The sequence below is a fragment of the Gobio gobio genome, assembly GCF_949357685.1.
Source record: "Gobio gobio genome assembly, chromosome: 23".
NCBI lineage: Eukaryota > Metazoa > Chordata > Actinopteri > Cypriniformes > Gobionidae > Gobio > Gobio gobio.
Genome location: NC_137119.1, coordinates 42,849,523 through 42,866,565, shown reverse-complemented (window position 1 = coordinate 42,866,565; position 17,043 = coordinate 42,849,523). Strand labels below are relative to the sequence as shown.

The following is a 17,043-nucleotide window of genomic DNA, read 5'->3' as shown; positions in this document are numbered from 1 at the left end:
AACATGACTGACCAGTGCACAAAGTGTCGGTCCATAAAAACATGGATGAGCGAATTTGGTGTGGAGGAACTTGAGTCCTGACCTCAACCCGATAGAACACCTTTGGGATGAATTAGAGTGGAGACTGACCTCACAAATGCGCTTCTAGAAGAATGGTCAAAAAGGCCCATAAACTTTGCACTCCTAAAACTTGTGGAAAGCCTTCTCAGAAGAGCTGAAGCTGTTAGAGCTGCAAAGTGTGGGCCGACTCCATATTAAACCCTATGGATTAAGAATAGGATGTCATTAAAGTTTATGTGCATGTAAAGGCAGGCGTCCCAAAACGTTTGACAATATAGTGTTTGTGCCAGACTGTTTCTAGATAACACTGATCATGTGACTCCTTTATATAGATGGTGAAAGTTTCAGTGTAAATTGAAGCTCATTTTTGATACCAGGATCAAGTTTTGTTTGTCACTTCAAGTGCTGCTGCAAAATAAATTCTAAATTTTGATATGCAAATAACACCACTTTTATTTAAAACATACTTTGAAAAATATGCATTAAACTTCTGGTCTTTTTGAAGCAATTGTATATTGCTTAACATTTTGATGTGGTTGATCACCAGTGACAGTGACATCCTCTGGTGGTGGTAATGTGAAGATCATCAGCACATTATCATGATTGCTTAGAGCATCCGATGAAACAGGCTCTTAACTTCAGTTTGCAGTTGACATTTTAAATATCAACATTTTATAACTTTAAAATAATATATTTTACATGTATCCAAAGTAAAAAATATTATTTCAAACATTGTATAAAATATGCAATTTGCCTTCATATAAAAATGCACTCTGACCAGTATGGGTTTTCTAAATATATTGTTCATCTGCTGCATTATGCATCCAGGCTAAAAACTTGACGGATATCCCCAATATGCTTTGAAGCACTGAATCGCATAAGTGCTTGAAGTCTGTTGCTGTCCCTCAGAGAGATGACAGAGGGGCCATACCCTTCAAGTTGTATTGTTTAAAATGGCATTGTTTCCTTTACTTTAGCCTTGAGGACAAAGATAACCTGTTAAATTCCTTTGAGTGCCTCTATGATGGAAGAGATCAGATAGGGTGGGTTGAAACAGTAGGACACGTCTCATCTGTAGACGTCCATCACTTGCATAAACTCTTACTACTTAAGTTACATGATCTATTACATGACCTAATGCCTCCTCCATGCCATGCTTATGATATTGTTTAATTACCTTGAACTTTCAAAAGCTATGGCAATCTCTTTTTGAACAATGTTAATCCGCAAATTTACTCTGATTTATCACATTGCCTGTATGCCTAAGAAAAATGGTCATTGTCAAGTTTATAAGCTTTTTTAAGCTTTTTACGTGCGTCAGAGACTCCTCTCACATATAGTAATGTATGTGCTAAGCTTTATGGAGCTCTTAATATAGCACAAGTGACAAGTGTTGAAGTTGCCTCACTTTCTTTTGCCTCACTACCCATTGAGTAGTTCTGTAACGGACAGTTCACTCGTCTGAAACGTGTTTGCTAGTTTTATTTCTATTTGGACCATTAGAAAAGGTAAGTCAACAGTATGTTAACTACAGATTTTATTTACATGTATTAATGTATTTGGTGTAAACACCAAATTATGTTTTCATAATTTCTCCTAGAAGTTTATGGTACTTCAATATTTGGGAGAATGACCTGTATAATTGTGGATTTCATTGCAGACGTTTTTACTTGGCTACTAATGCTCATAGCTACTTTAATCAGCACATCAAATCTTTGTCAGCTGATGCATGAAATGTTTTTTTATTTTTACTCCTTAATTTGACTTTGTAAAGCACACAGTTTAAACCACTAGTGAGGATGGCAATTTAGTTTTAAAATAACACAATGTGGCAGAAGTTTAATTTGCACATGTTCTTTATTCTATTGATATGGAGACTAATGGATTCAAAGCAACACACAGGATTTTGAGAGATGGGAGAGCTTCATTCCTCATCATGTCCTTTCTGTTCAAAGAAGAAGAAAAAAAGACAAAGATGTAAGATTAATTTATCTTATTAGAAAATACAACACATTTTGCCCATGAATATAATTGTTTAAAATTATTTTCCCTGCAAAATTTTATTGCACAGTAGTAATGGAGCTCTTAAAAGAGCTCTGCTTATCAAGGCTTTTCGAAGCAACAGCTGTTATTTCTCACTTGAAAGTTGTTGAAATATTTTGTGGGTAGGTGTCCACTGTCAAATAGTTACTTTAATTTTTTGATTGCTTTAGAGTTCATGTTAATGCCAGTATGCACCAAACCTGCCAAGTCATTTAACATTTGTTTGCAAACAACAAATACTTACCTTGGATCCTGTATCACGGCTCTTGGCTCTCAGCTTGTTGACCTGAGATTCAGCAATATCAGCCCTCTCCTCTGCCTCATCCAGCTCATGCTGCAGTTTACGGAACTTGCCCAGATTGGAATTGGCCTGTTCCTCCTATAAAAACATGAAGATATTTTATCAAGCAATCCCATGCCAAGAAACCAAGTCATATTTTTATTTAAGTTTATTCATCACAAGAACAGAAAATCATGGCAATCAAGCTTTATGCACTAAGGATATTTTGGGTTTCAAGATTAATTAAAATTGTGTGCAACCAAATTCAAACAAAGGTTGTTAAAGAAAATTTTGTTTATTCTCCTTAAATTGCAATTGTAATTCTTTTTAACCCTTAAGTCATTTTGACCCGGAGAGGATTTTCTTTTCCCCAAAAAATGTTAGTTACTGTTATTGTATTGGACTAAACCTTACTGAATATGCTCACATAGGGTGTTACTACTACTTCCCAAATTTTGGGGGATTTTTCCCCCCACCTTGTTACACTTGTGGTGTACACAGTTGACCGGCCTACAAAAAAAGCTCATAAAATCTCTTGCTATGCTTTATTATCCCCAAATATTGTATTCAATCTTTTTGTTTTCTTTCAATTAGGACAGTTTTTGGAAATGATTGACCGCAGTCCTCATTGATCTGAGCTTATCGTTTTTTTAATGATGAAAGCTGTATTTGTGGATAATTTTGTCAATATTAATATATATATATATATATATATATATATATATATATATATATATATATATATATATATATATATATATATATATATATATATATATATATATATATATGAAAAAAATTACACTATTTATCACACTATTGTGCTTTAATATTTAACCAAGAAGTTTGTCTTGAAATGATTTTATCTTGTACACAATTGCACAAAGGCACACTTTTGGTGTTCCCATTCAAATATGACTGGAAAATAAGAGAAACCGTATCCAGGAGGATGTTATCATGTTCATGTTCAGCATAACAAGCTATTTAAAAGGCTGGTCATTTTTGACTGAGAACACCAAAGGTGTAAAGCATGATTAGATGCTTTCTAAATTATCTTAAACATACCGCTTCCTCAGCAGATCTCTTGTAGGATTTGACCTTCAGCTGGAGTTTGTCCACCAGATCCTGAAGACGTGCCAGATTCTTACGGTCCTCCTCAGTCTGCATATAAAGTCAGGGTTGGGGAGTAACGGAATACATTTAACGACGTTACGTAATCAGGATACAAAAATCTGGTAACTGTACTTAGTTACAGTTATGTTAAAAAACTAAGTAATCAGATTACACGAAACTCTCGTTTCATAGTAAAATGCAACAAGTGTGCATTACTCTTTGACTTTAGTTTTTCAACAACATATATCTCTTCAGTGAAGCATCTCCTAGTGGTCAATATACTGTATAAAACACAAAGGAAATGGAGGCAAAACAGATCCAAGAGAAATTTTGAAAAGGATAATTAAAAAGATTAAAGGAAGGAAAGAAAACTGTTAAAAGTGATCCATGCATCTCTAATTGACAGCTGCTTCTGTTGTCATGACTCATGTGAGCCACCTACTGGTGCATGGCAATCATTGCCCTAAATTCTGCTTTTTATTTGACTTTATTTACATATGTGACCTTGAATGAATCCAAAAGTAATCAGATTACATTACTTTCGTATTGTGGTACTTGGATTATGTTACTTAATAATTTTTTATGATGTTTTTTTTTAACTGTAATGGAATACATTTTTAAAGTACCCCTCCCAACTCTGTATATAATCATAGAGCATACATTGACTTGACCACAATTGATGTTGTTTTATAAAATCTTTGCATGAATAAAAATACTTTTTTTTTTTCAAAGAAAATGACCTGGTAGGTGAGCTCCTTGATGCGTCTCTCATATTTACGGACTCCTTTCACAGACTCGCTCGCCTTTCTCTGTTCAAGCTCCACCTCATTTTCCAGCTCTCTCACCTTGAAAAATCCAAAATAATTTCAAACACACCAATTCTAAACCTCCGAATACAAGTATTCATGAATAGCAACTAGAAAATGCATTATTAGGATCTGAGGTTCAGAAACTTACCCTGGCTTCCAGTTTCTGGACCTGCTTCTTGCCACCCTTCATGGCGATCTGCTCAGCTTCATCCAGACGGTGCTGCAGGTCCTTGATGGTCTGCTCCATGTTCTTCTTCATGCGCTCCAGATGAGCACTGGTGTCCTGCTCCTTCTTCAGCTCCTCAGCCATCATGGCAGCATCAGTGATGGCCTTCTTGGCTTTTTCCTCAGCATTCCTGCACTCCTGCACTGCCTCCTCAACCTCAGTCTGAAGCTGAGTATTATCTCCCTCCAGCTTCTTCTTCTGATTCAGCAGGCTGGTGTTCTGAACATGGACAATATTGACATTCATGTATGTAGTCTCTAGTTGATATTGTGTACTAAGAGAGGGTTTAAAGGGTTTTACTTGTGTTTGTCTAATGCAGAGATGTGTCATACCTGAGAATGCAGGAGCTGAACTCTCTCACTGACATCCAGCAGTTCCTGCTCAGCCAGTTTCCTTCCTCTCTCAGTTTGTTCCACCATGGATCTCAGCTCATCCAGTTCAGCCTGCAGCAGATTGTTGCGTCTCTCCACAATGGCGATGTTCTCTTTGAGATCATCATTACTACGAAGAGCATCATCTAGTTGCAGTTGGGCATCCTGTAAAGTACAAGTTTTACAAATGACTGAAGAACTTCATAATATTTCACTTTTGCATTACACCTGTGCATTTTTGTAAAAAAAAAATATAATAATAATAATAATAATCTAGCATACTTTGAGATGTCCATGAAGACCCTTGAGTTGCTTCTGGGCTTCTGATGCCTGCCTGTTAGCCTGGCTGAGCTGAATCTCCATCTCATTGAGGTCTCCCTCCATCTTCTTCTTCAGCCTGAGAGCTTCATTTCTGCTGCGAGTCTCTGATTCCAGTGAGCTCTGCAGGGTATCCACCATTCTCTGCTGGTTCCTCTTGGCCTGCTCCATCTCTTCATCTTTCTCAGCCAGCTTACGTTCAATATCAGCTTTGACCTGATTGAACTCCAGCTGAGCTCTAAGAATCTTTCCTTCTTCATGCTCAAGGGAGCCCTGACCAATTAAGAGCATTAAAAAATACAGTAAGTTTGATTTAGCAGCAAATGTATTCTTGCTGGTGTAACTAGAAAAACTGGACCTACTGCATCTACACATAACATAATCAATATACCTCAGCCTCCTCCAGAGCAGTTTGAATTTCAGCTTTTTCCTGCTCCAACTGCTTACGAATTTTCTCTAGTTCATGAATGTTTTTTCCACTCTCACCAATTTGTTCGGTGAGATCAGCAATCTCCTCTGTTTGGCAGGAAAAATTATTAATATATAAGAAAGTCAAGAGAATTAAAAAAAGTTTATGAAATCAATTAACCCAGATGACTAATAAATCAATGGCACCTTGGAGGTTCTTGTTTTCTCTCTTCATAGTTTCCAAATGATCCAGAGACTCCTCATACGAGTTCTTCAGTTTGAATAGTTCAGTGCTGAGAGATCTGGCTTCCTTCTGGGAGCTTTCCAGCTCACTCTGAGACTCCTCATATTTCTGCTTCCATTCAGCTAGGACCTGTTGATAGAACCAGACTTTGATTAGCTACCATTGGAGCTGAATGAACAGAAAGATCCTTTATAAGTGTGTTTTATTCACCTTGTCAAAGTTTCTTTGCTTCTTGTCCAGAGCAGCAGCAGCAGCATTGGATCTCTCCACATCCACCATGAGGTCTTCAATCTCATTCTGCAGCCTGTGCTTGGTTTTCTCCAGAGAGGAGCATTTAGCATTAACAGCTTCCACAGCTTCTTCTGCATCTTGCAGACGCTGAGCAAGTTTTTTCCTTCATGAATGAAAATAATTTGTTCCAAAATAACTTATTGAGGCTTTTACCAATTCAGATGCTTTTATGGTATGCTACATGGGAAACCAAAGTATTTCCTGCTTCTTACTTAGCTTCCTCCAGCTCCTCAGTCCTCTGGATGGCATCAGTTTCATACTTGGTTCTCCACTGAGCCACTTCAGAGTTTGCCTTGGACAGACTCCGCTGTAGCTCAGCCTTGGCTTCCTGCTCCTCCTCATATTGCTCCCTCAGCAGATCAGAATCATGACGAGCAGACTGAACTGCATGGGCCAGGGCATTCTTAGCCTATGAGGGTTGGGAATTTCCTGTTTACAATATACATTGAACTGCAATGGACAGTTTGTAATAAATCCTTTAAAAATAAGCCATACCTTGATTTCCTCCTCTAGTTGTCTCTTGAGGTCCTCAATCTGCTGGGTGTAGGACTGCTTGCCTCTTGTTAGCTGAGAGACCAATGAATCCTTTTCTTCCAGCTGTCTAGAAAGCTCCCCTTGATAGAAGTATAACCATTATTTTACATAAAGTAGTGAGCAATCTTGGGCATTTGTCTAACAATACACAGGATAACGTATTTCCTTGTCATTGTACATACCATTCTCAGTTTGTAGCTTAGCTTTTTGCATGGTAAGGTCATTGATGCTCCGTTGTCCTTCTTCATATTTTGTTCTGTATTCTGACATCTGGTCCTCAAGGGTCCTGCACATTTTCTCCAAGTTTGCCTGGATGGATTTAAGAAATGTTAAAAAAAAAAAAAAAGTTTAAGGCACACAGTGAATAAATAAAGTTATAGCATAATTCTTAAGAGCACCTGAAGTGAGGAAAAGCAATTAAAAATTATATCAAGGAAACAAAACATCACCTTGGACTTGGCAAGCTGCTCCATGTTGGAGACCACATCGTCCAGTTCCAGTCTGAGTTCACTCTTCTCTTTCTCCAGCTTCTGCTTCACTCTTTGGAGGTTGTCAATCTGCTCTCCCAGATCAGCCACACTGTCTGCATGTTTCTTCCTCAGTGTAGCCGCAGTGGACTCATGTTGCAGAGTGGACTCTTCAAGGTCTCTGCGCAGTTTCTGGAACTCAGCTTCACGTTTCTTGTTCATCTCAATCTGGGCAGCAGTGGCTCCACCAGCCTCCTCCAACCTCTCACTGATCTCCTCCAGTTCTCTGGACAGATCAGCTCTCTGTTTCTCAACTTTAGCACGGGCAGCTCTCTCAGCCTCCAGCTCTTCCTCAAGCTCTTCAATTCTAGCCTGTTAATGTGAGGAAAACCAAAGTTAAAGCTAGAATTCCTAATGTCCAACAGTCCCTATTTTTAAGAATCATAAAGTTTACCTGCAGCTCCTTCAGTTTCTTCTGGAGTTGGGCTGCCATTGCCTGCTCATCTTCAATCCTGCTACTGAGCTGGCTGATCTCAAAATCCTTCCTGTGTTGCAGAACATATTTGATTACCATTATTGATAAGGGTTCAGATCGTGAACTGTATTATTGAATAATTATTTCCTCGTCTGGAAAACACACTTTTTAATCCTCTCTTCCATTTGCTGTTTGTCATTTTCCAGGTCCATTACGCTCTCTTGGGTCAACTTTAAGTCTCCCTCAAGCTTCCTCTTTGCTCTCTCCAGATCCATACGAAGCTTCTTTTCCTGTTCCAGGGAACCCTCAAGCTGGAAGGACAATATTTTGTTCAGCATTATAAATGAAACCTTTTTCATTTACAACAGAAGTGTCACCAATCCACTCACATCATCCACTTGTTGCTCCAGCTTGGCTTTGGCTTTTGTGAGTGTGTTGACTTTGTCTTCCTCACTCTGGAGGTCATCCAGCGTTTGCTGATGGGCCTCCTGCAGAGCTTTCTTCTCCTTGGTCAGCCTAGCGATGATCTCGTCCAAAGCTGCCATCTCTTCTGTCAGGTTTTTAACCTGTAAAAATGTGTCATTGTATCAAGAGACTCTTAACACACCATTCTAGCATCACTAGACATTTAGTGTTGAAAACTGACCTTGTTTTCAGTGGCATGTTTCTCTTTCTCTACTTTGGCCAGAGTGAGCTCAAGATCATCAATGTCCTTCTTGAGCTCAGAACATTCATCCTCCAACTTTCGTTTCTTTGCAGTCAGCTCAGCATTCATCTCCTCTTCATCATCCAGTCTCTCAGTCAGCTCTTTGGTTTTGGCCTCAAGCTGGATCTTGTTCTTGATCAAACCCTCACATCTCTCTTCAGCATCACAAAGATTATCTTGCTCCTGTTTATTTATAAATATGGAATTTCATGTATTTGAAAACAATTACTATTATTAAATTTAATACAATCACAGACTCAAGCTCAAAGCTTGTAAACATACAGCTTGGACTTGGAGTTGCAGGTCGTTCTTCTCTTGGAGAAGAGAAACCATCTTTTCCTCAAGCTCCTTTCTGCGGGCTTCAGATTTGGCATAAGCCTCCTTCAACTTCAGGAATTCATCCTTCATGTTGGCCATCTCTTTCTCTGCTTCAGCAGATCTCAGCAGTGGTTTGATCTTGAAGTAGAGCTTCATCCAGGGCCAATTCTTGACACCCATGAAAGCACGCACATTCCACTGGATCACAAGCAAGGCATCTCTGTAATATGACACAAAAATTGTTCATATACTTCATATTAAAAGTACTAGTGGAATTATTTCTGAATTTAATAGCCTAAAACTTTACCTGCGATCAACAATTTTTTGGAACTCAATTCTTGACAGAATACCACGAGCTCTAGCCTGAATATTTGTCATGATGAGAGCAAGACGGTCATCTCGCATCTCTTCAAGAGTACCTAGCAGACCAGCCTTGAAGAACACCTTGAGAAATAAAAAGGGTCTCTTATTTAGTCTTACATTGCACAAGTGATCATTACTAGTGTTGTCAAAAATATTGGTATTTCGATATGTACCGATACTGAAATATCTGAAAACTTCCAATACTCCTTTTCTGCAGTAAAGATACGCGATACCAGCTGCACATTCTTGCTCTCTTTTCTCCTACAGTGAATTGACAGTAGACTCACACCCGTTCTGTCACTCACATGTCTCATTCGTTCCTATTGAATAGTGCTTGTATTGCGCATAATTTTACAAATTTCTGCAGGTTTTGCGCTCACACCAAAAGCACACGCACCACTGATCTATAAAAGTGGCGCACACATAAAGCCTCCTCTCAAACAGCTCACAAGTAGCAAATTGACTTATTTTCCGTGGCTTATTGCGCTTAAACGGTCAAATACATACAAAATTGTCAAAATGCCCATTTTGCCAAGTATTTAGGTAAATACAGTCAGTATTGGAATGTAAATATTTGAGAGAAAACGCATGTTGTGTAACAGTATATTAGATCCGTGCATAAACTTGTTAAGTGACAGCAGCCTAATACTGCTGCTGTCTGTCATGTTAATCAAAGATCAAAAGAAGAAGAGAAAATCACTCGCTGCGCTTGACTGAATAACTTTTGCAACTTTAATTGTAAGCATTCATTTGTATGTAAAGACTATCCAGTGTAGTTTTACATTTGATTATTTAAATTCTGTAGTATTTTTTACCTGAATACGACTGTTAGACCCACCTGAAAAACTTAAAGCCATGTTTATTTAATGTGTCTTTATTATATTGTATTTATTTGTACTATCGTTTGAAATTTGTTTATTTGTTCTTCTTTTATTACTGACTGTTTTTGTTTTTTATAAAGCCTCCCTGTTCTGTGTGTAAGCTATTGCAAAAATTGAGATAGTAAAAAAAAAAGTTTTCCCCATGGTATCGAATAGCAATGATTTTCAAGGTATCGTATCGAAGTTAGAATTCCAATATTGTGACAACACTAATCATTACATGCATACTAATATTTTTTTGTATTTTATCCATTTATAACCTGAATTATACATTTTATTAAGGTACCTTTGTATGCCCAAATCTGTACTGGTTGTGGTCGATATCCAAAGAGCCTAATAATTTCTCAGCTCCTTTCCTGCTGTCAATGAACTGACCATCTGGGATGGCAGCAGGGTTAAGGATACGGTATCTGTTGTTGAATAAAGTGGAAATCATATTAATTTTGGCCTTGACAATATTAATATGGCATTTAAAATAAAGTAAGGTACTGTAAAACAAATGGGTCAAGAAATGGCTCAAATTCCCATTAAAGACATTTTGTGTAAACCATTATTTCCAGCAATTTGTTCAAAGACCCAAGTAAATCACAAAACCAAATGAGAAACAGCTCTGAATGAGAAATAATATTTAATATGAATATTTGCAAATATGTCTACTGTGGTTGCATAATTTGTGGTCATTTTTTTGACCCGTGTGACTTAGATGTCTTGTATTCATTAATGAATGTACCTCTGTTTGAAATCTCCATACAGGATCCTGTTGGGGAATCCCTTTCTGCAGATCCTGATGCCCTCCAGCACACCATTACAGCGCAGCTGGTGCATGACCAGAGGATTCTCCATCGCCCCAGGAGTCTTAGTCTCATTGGGGATGATGCAGCGCACAAAGTGAGGGTGAGTTGACCTCAAGTTGGTCATCAGCTTGTTCAAGTTCTCCTGTGGATAGACATTATCCATGACTCTGCCTCTATATATATATATATATATATATATATATATATATATATATATATATATATATATATATATATATATATATATATTAGGTCATGCTATTTAAAGAAATTAAGAAACCATGCTATATTAAATAAATTATTTTATTATGAATCACTAGGAAAGGCACTGTATATGTTACCCTGTGAAGGGCAGACACTGTCTGAAAAGAAGAGCCCTTTTTCTTCTTCTCCTTTGTTTTGCCACCTCCTCCCTCTGCGGCTGTTGAAATAAACATTGTTTTCTTAAAATTAACCTTGCATTCCTTATTTGTATTCATAGTTGCTTTTCCACCATCAGGCGAAACCTCTCTCGTTGCTTAACAGTTTAGGACCTGCACGGTTAAAAGGAGGAGGTTAGCCGACCATGCTGATAATTTCGGGTCGAGAATGGTTTGTAATTGTGCTGTGCTGAAGCAAGCTCAAGTGCAAATATGACTGGAACCATTCCTTATCGTTCTTAAACTATTCGGCCTGATGGTGGAAAAGTGGGTAATGAATTCCCCCCCTTGATTATTAACACACCTGAGTCAGCACCGGCATAATTAGCAAACAGGTTTGAAAGAAGTTTCATGGTGGACTTCTGATAGAGGCCAACAACCGTCTCATTGAGAGGGTCCTTGTTCTTCACCAGCCAGTTATTGATGTTGTAGTCCACAGTGCCAGCATAGTGAACCAGGGAGAAATGGGCCTCTGGTTTACCCTTGACAATCCTAGGCTTCTGGAAGTTGTTTGATTTCCCCAAATGGTTGTCATAAAGCTTAGCTTTGAATGTTGCATCACTGGCTTTGGGGAACATGCACTCCTCTTCAAGGATGGACATGATACCCATTGGCTAACAAACAATAGATCGAAGGGTTTCAATTTAGATGAGCAGTATTGATCCAATACCTGAGATCTCTCTAATTTGAAAAACGTACCTTTTCAATGAGATCAATACAAGCCTGCAAGTCCATGCCGAAGTCAATAAACTCCCATTCAATGCCCTCCTTCTTGTATTCCTCTTGCTCCAGCACAAACATGTGGTGGTTGAAGAACTGCTGCAACTTCTCATTAGTGAAGTTGATGCACATCTGCTCAAAGGTGTTGAACTAAAACAGATTAACAGTGTTGTCAACTAATCGAAATGCCAATGCACTATAAATCTTTTAGCTCATATACACAATTTAAAATAAACAAGACTGACCAAAAGTATTAGTTAAACAAACATACACAGTACAATTCTTTGTACAATAATACGCTTTCTATAAGATCGTCATGTCTCCTTAATACCATCTCTCACAAACAGCATTATCTGTTAGGAAACTGATAAAGATTATTGGCTACTTTAAAAAAAATATTATTTCTATTGTATGTCCTGGAGTTTCCTTCAATAGAAGACTGGGGGAAAAAATTTACCAAAGCGAATAGTTAGGTCTTTAACTAAGCATTGCAATGATATCAAATAATCAACGTTCATACATTTAGTAAATTTGGGGTATGAATTCATTTTGAAAATGTACAATTTAAGACTGGGCCCAGTGAAATTTAACTTTGAAGACTAAACTGTACATGGAGAGTACCTGTTGAGCAAGTATATCCAGAAAAGTGACTAATAGTAACAACATCAAGTACTTACATCAAAAATCTCAAATCCAGCAATGTCCAGCACACCAATGAAGTACTGGCGAGGCTGTTTGGTGTCCAGGGATTGGTTGATTCTCACAACCATCCAGAGGAACATCTTCTCATACACTGATTTGGAAAGTGCACCAATGGCATAGTACACCTGTCCAATACACATTAAAATGTTACTAAATAATGTGTTTTTGTGGTAACATTATGTTATGAAGGGATGTTAATCATGAAGTCTCCACCTGCTGGACATTCTGTCCCTTGGTGACCCACTCATTTCCTACTTTGACTCTTGGGTGGCACAGAGCCTTGATGAGATCAGCAGAGTTCAGGCCCATCAGATAAGCTGATTTATCAGCATCTGTCGTCAATAAAAGAAGATGGTTGATGGTAATGAATCTTCTATTACCCAATAACTGCATGCATTATGTCAGCATTTTGTCCTAATACTGACCCTCAGTCCCATCAGCCTCGGCCTGTTCCTCTCTTTGCTTCTGTTTGAACTTCATGTTGCCGTAGTGCATGACAGCACCAATCAGCTTGTAGATGCTGTTCTTCTCCTCTTGGGTGAAGCCCAACACATCAAACGCTTCCTACAGCAAATTTAATTAATTTAACATGATAAATGTTAATGAAACATTTTGTATTTTCGGTCAAATTAATCTTAAAAAGGTAAGATCAAAAGGTATTAATGGGAATTTGTAGCTATTTCAGATAACACACATCAGTTGCCATCAGCTCGTCAGAATCAACAATAGAGGCCACTTGAGTCTCTCCTTGAGAGATGAAGGCGTAATCATAAGGGTTTGCTGTGATCAGCAGCATCTCTGAGAGAAAAGACACAGGGCACTTAGACATCATGTTGTAATGCATTTTCTTGTAAACATTTAAAAAACTAAATTATAGATGTTTGGTTGTAACATTTTTTGCCCACCTAAAAGTTCTGGTTTCTTCTGAGACAGGATCTGGTAGAAGATGTGGTAGTCTCTCTCAGCCTTGAGCTGGAAAGTCACACGAGATTTCTCCAAAAGGTCTGTTCATAGAAATCACAAAATAAGCATTGTATCTAAATGTGGACATTCCATAGACTTGTTTTGTTTTTATATACAGCTAATGATATAACCTAACCCTAACCATTTAAAAAAAAATGAAAATAAGAATAATAAATAAAAATGTATTCATAAAAAATATTAATTGGCTTTTAGCTAACCCTAACAGAAAACAATATATGTATTGTTTTTACAAATTAATGTATCCCCAGATGTCCCAGATTTAACTCACTTCTGGGTACAAATTATTTGTAAATATGTATAAAAAAATAAAAAAAAAAACTTTGTCCCTATTGTAACTGTGTATGTGTCTTAAAAGAAAAAACAGTCAATAATCAAAGATATTTCTTACAAGTCTCAATATCAGCAGATGCTAGCTTGCCACTGGCAGCGAAGTGGATTCGGATGAACTTGCCCTGTTCGAAAGAGGATATTGTCTTTAAATACTTTGGAAAAATCTACAAAATGATAATTATTTGTAACTTAAATTAGTGTCCACTCACGAAGCGAGACGAGTTGTCATTCCTGATGGTCTTGGCATTACCAAAGGCCTCAAGAGCAGGATTACACTGGATGATTTGATCCTCCAGAGTGCCCTAAAAAACAATATTAGAAATTTGTGTATGATGAATGAAAGTCAAACAAAATGGCAGGCCAATGCTTTTTTAGTTTGAATTCAGATCTCCTCCGTTTACCTTCTTTTCACTGGTTTCCTTCTTTAAAGGACTAGCAGCAATGCTGGCAAAGTACTGAATGACTCTCTTTGTGTTCACAGTCTTTCCAGCACCAGATTCTCCACTGTCAACACAAAACAGTCTAGACAGAGCATACATACATATCAACCTTATTGACACTTTGCAGCCATATAAGTCTTACGTGATAAGAATTGACTGGTTTTCTCTGTCTGTAAAATAAAAACAATGTTTTGTTATAAAATGGATCTCATTGATATTGATTACTTATTCTTCCAGCAAGGTAATATAAATGCAGTATATTTGGAAACAATTTGCACAATTATTGTAAACTATTTCGAATATGCTGAGTAGACACACCTGACAGCATGTACTGATAGGCATTGTCAGAGATGGAGAAGATGTGAGGAGGAGCTTCACTCCTCTTCTTTCCTCTATAGGCAACAACGACTTCCTGGTTGTACACTGGCAGCCACTTGTAGGGGTTCACAGTGACACAGAAGAGCCCAGAGTAGGTCTGTAGGAGATTCACAGAAGGTTTAGATCTGCTCATGCAAGATAAAGAGAATGTGTGAGTGTGTTAAGATTCGACTCACGTAGATCATCCAGGCTGCGTAACGCTCTTTGAGGTTAAACAGCACAGCGGGCTCGTGGAGGAAGGTGAACATCGCCATGTCCTCAATTTTATCGAACTTTGGCGGGTTCTGGGGGTTAATATCAGCCTCCTTCACAGTTACTGTCTGTGAGAACATGACAAATTTGACACAATCAGTGTTTATGCATATTTATGTGCACCATCGAGATTCAATCATTTTATCCAAAGTATCTTTCAAATTAGAATAATAGTAAATTAATTTGAGTGCATTAGATGGTGAAGCAATGTTAATAAAAAACTAACTCAGACAATAATGTATTTTAATCAAAATATTGAAAAACATAATTATGTATTATAAATATTATTATCAGCCCTTATTTTAAACGTCTTAAGCCTTTCACTTAGCAAAATGAATTAAGCAACTGTAAGTCACAACAATAATTAAAATCTGATTAATCACAATGCCACTGCTTACACTTATTCAAACTTACCGTTCCCTTTGAAGTCTCACAGGTGACTTTATCACCATCTCGACTGGTAATCGTTGCCTTGAGATACTCTTCTTCAGTATCAGGAACAAAACACTCTTTCTTCATGTCAAAGGGGCGCGTTTGGGCCTCCAGACGCTCCTTGTCCGACTTCCTGAGGTACGGAGCCGCTGGCCCGAACTCTGCCATCACAGCATCCCCCATTTTTCACCCTTCTGTTGGATTTCAAGTAAACTTTATGCGATGCAGTAGTAATTTATAAAATGACGTGACTAGTACACATTCGGTTTTGATTACCCTGTTAAGTAAGACTAAAATCTACTCACTTTTGCTGTTGTCTTCTTCAGAGACTGATGCTTCAAAGCTCTAGTTCCACACAAACGATTGAAAATGATGTCAACAATGTCTCATGTCTACTACTGACCACATAACACTCAAACCCAAATCACTACAGATTCCAAAAACAGTACCTGGTCTGTCACCAAGTCAAGTTATACTACAATTAGTAAATAACTCTTTGACTATGACTTCGATGATGTGTATAAATCAATGTACCCTCCAACTTACCGCACAAAAAGAAAGATAACGATGATACAATTGAAATCATGTCGTCTCCTTTTTATAATGCAATTGTTCCTCTAAATATGGTTGTTGGCATCACCCAAAGCTTCCAGCTCGCTCAGTTTGGTTAGGAAGGACGGGTCGGGTACTCGGGAGAGGTGGGGGCCAGTTTATTGTGGTATTGAATGTCATCCCTGTCAGGCTCAGAGTTCATAATGGTTATTGAGTATCAAAAATGGATTTTAGAAACATATTCAGATTAATCAGAAATTATTTTACCCTCCCACTGTATGCCTGAAACACGTTGAAGAATTGAATAAGATCAGTGTAGTAAGTCTGAAACAAAATAAAACTCATATACTGATCTCTACAACATCAGATCATGTTAAACGGTATTTACCTTAATTGGTAACTTAATAAATAATGAATGTGAAATGTCCATAACATATGATGTGTACTGTTTTTGAAACCTTTATCAGACTTCAAAATATAAGTAAATGGTCAGGATTAGCTTTGTATAAAACTGATCTTCCAAAAGGTATGTGTCTCTTGTGTAGAGGTTCATCACGGACATTTTTCCTGTGGTTTCCACTAGAGGCCTCACCTGATTAACAGTTGTTGAATGGGCCACCAAGGTCAAAGTCTAGCTGGTGTGAATATTTCAGTTTGTGCTGTATTGGTAATGGAGCATGTGTCTTCTTCCCTGTACACTTAAGCATAGAGATATCCCTGTGGCATTCCTATTGAGTGCCTCTTCATGATTGAGAGGAACAGCTTGCATGATCTACCTGACTACATCCATTAATGGAGAGCAAGTGAACTTTCTGTAGAGATTCTGCTCGCTGCTCCTATATTTGTATATGCTCCAACAACAGATCTTTATACAACAGATCTTGAAAACACCTGTTACAGATCAGCTTACCAGACTGACAGTCGAGCACCATTGTTAACTTAAGACCTGCAAGCTGATAAGTTGGGGTCAAGACATTCAGGCTAACAAGGAGGAACAAGAAGTGTGTGATGAGTGCTAATATCTTGGCAATTCACACATGCGGTCATAGAGTCGAATAATATGAAGGGTGTTAATTATGAAACCCACTGAAGACACTTCCTTCCTAAGATGTAAGATTCTTTAAGGGTTTGCA

The 17,043-nt window shown here is 37.8% G+C and overlaps 1 protein-coding gene across 1 annotated transcript; it reads right to left on the bottom strand.

Moving 5' to 3' along the window:
• Window positions 1-1,784: 1,784 nt before the first annotated feature.
• Window positions 1,785-15,952, bottom strand: LOC307119714 (myosin-7-like). Its single transcript, XM_079806162.1, has 39 exons — window positions 15,905-15,952; window positions 15,664-15,703; window positions 15,341-15,552; window positions 14,851-14,994; window positions 14,615-14,771; window positions 14,439-14,466; window positions 14,258-14,360; window positions 14,066-14,158; window positions 13,915-13,978; window positions 13,448-13,546; window positions 13,237-13,340; window positions 12,968-13,106; window positions 12,756-12,874; window positions 12,518-12,667; window positions 11,820-11,990; window positions 11,425-11,734; window positions 11,043-11,122; window positions 10,638-10,843; window positions 10,194-10,317; window positions 8,971-9,107; window positions 8,628-8,883; window positions 8,286-8,528; window positions 8,029-8,205; window positions 7,805-7,950; window positions 7,619-7,709; window positions 7,147-7,536; window positions 6,880-7,006; window positions 6,659-6,777; window positions 6,376-6,572; window positions 6,083-6,266; window positions 5,836-6,001; window positions 5,612-5,736; window positions 5,185-5,493; window positions 4,864-5,067; window positions 4,454-4,750; window positions 4,237-4,341; window positions 3,449-3,544; window positions 2,348-2,482; window positions 1,785-2,005 (listed from the first exon to the last, which is right to left on the bottom strand). The coding sequence occupies exons 3-39, from the start codon at window positions 15,539-15,541 to the stop codon at window positions 1,985-1,987; spliced, it is 5,817 nt and encodes a 1,938-aa protein (XP_079662288.1). The 5' UTR covers window positions 15,542-15,552; window positions 15,664-15,703; window positions 15,905-15,952; the 3' UTR covers window positions 1,785-1,984.
• Window positions 15,953-17,043: the final 1,091 nt, after the last annotated feature.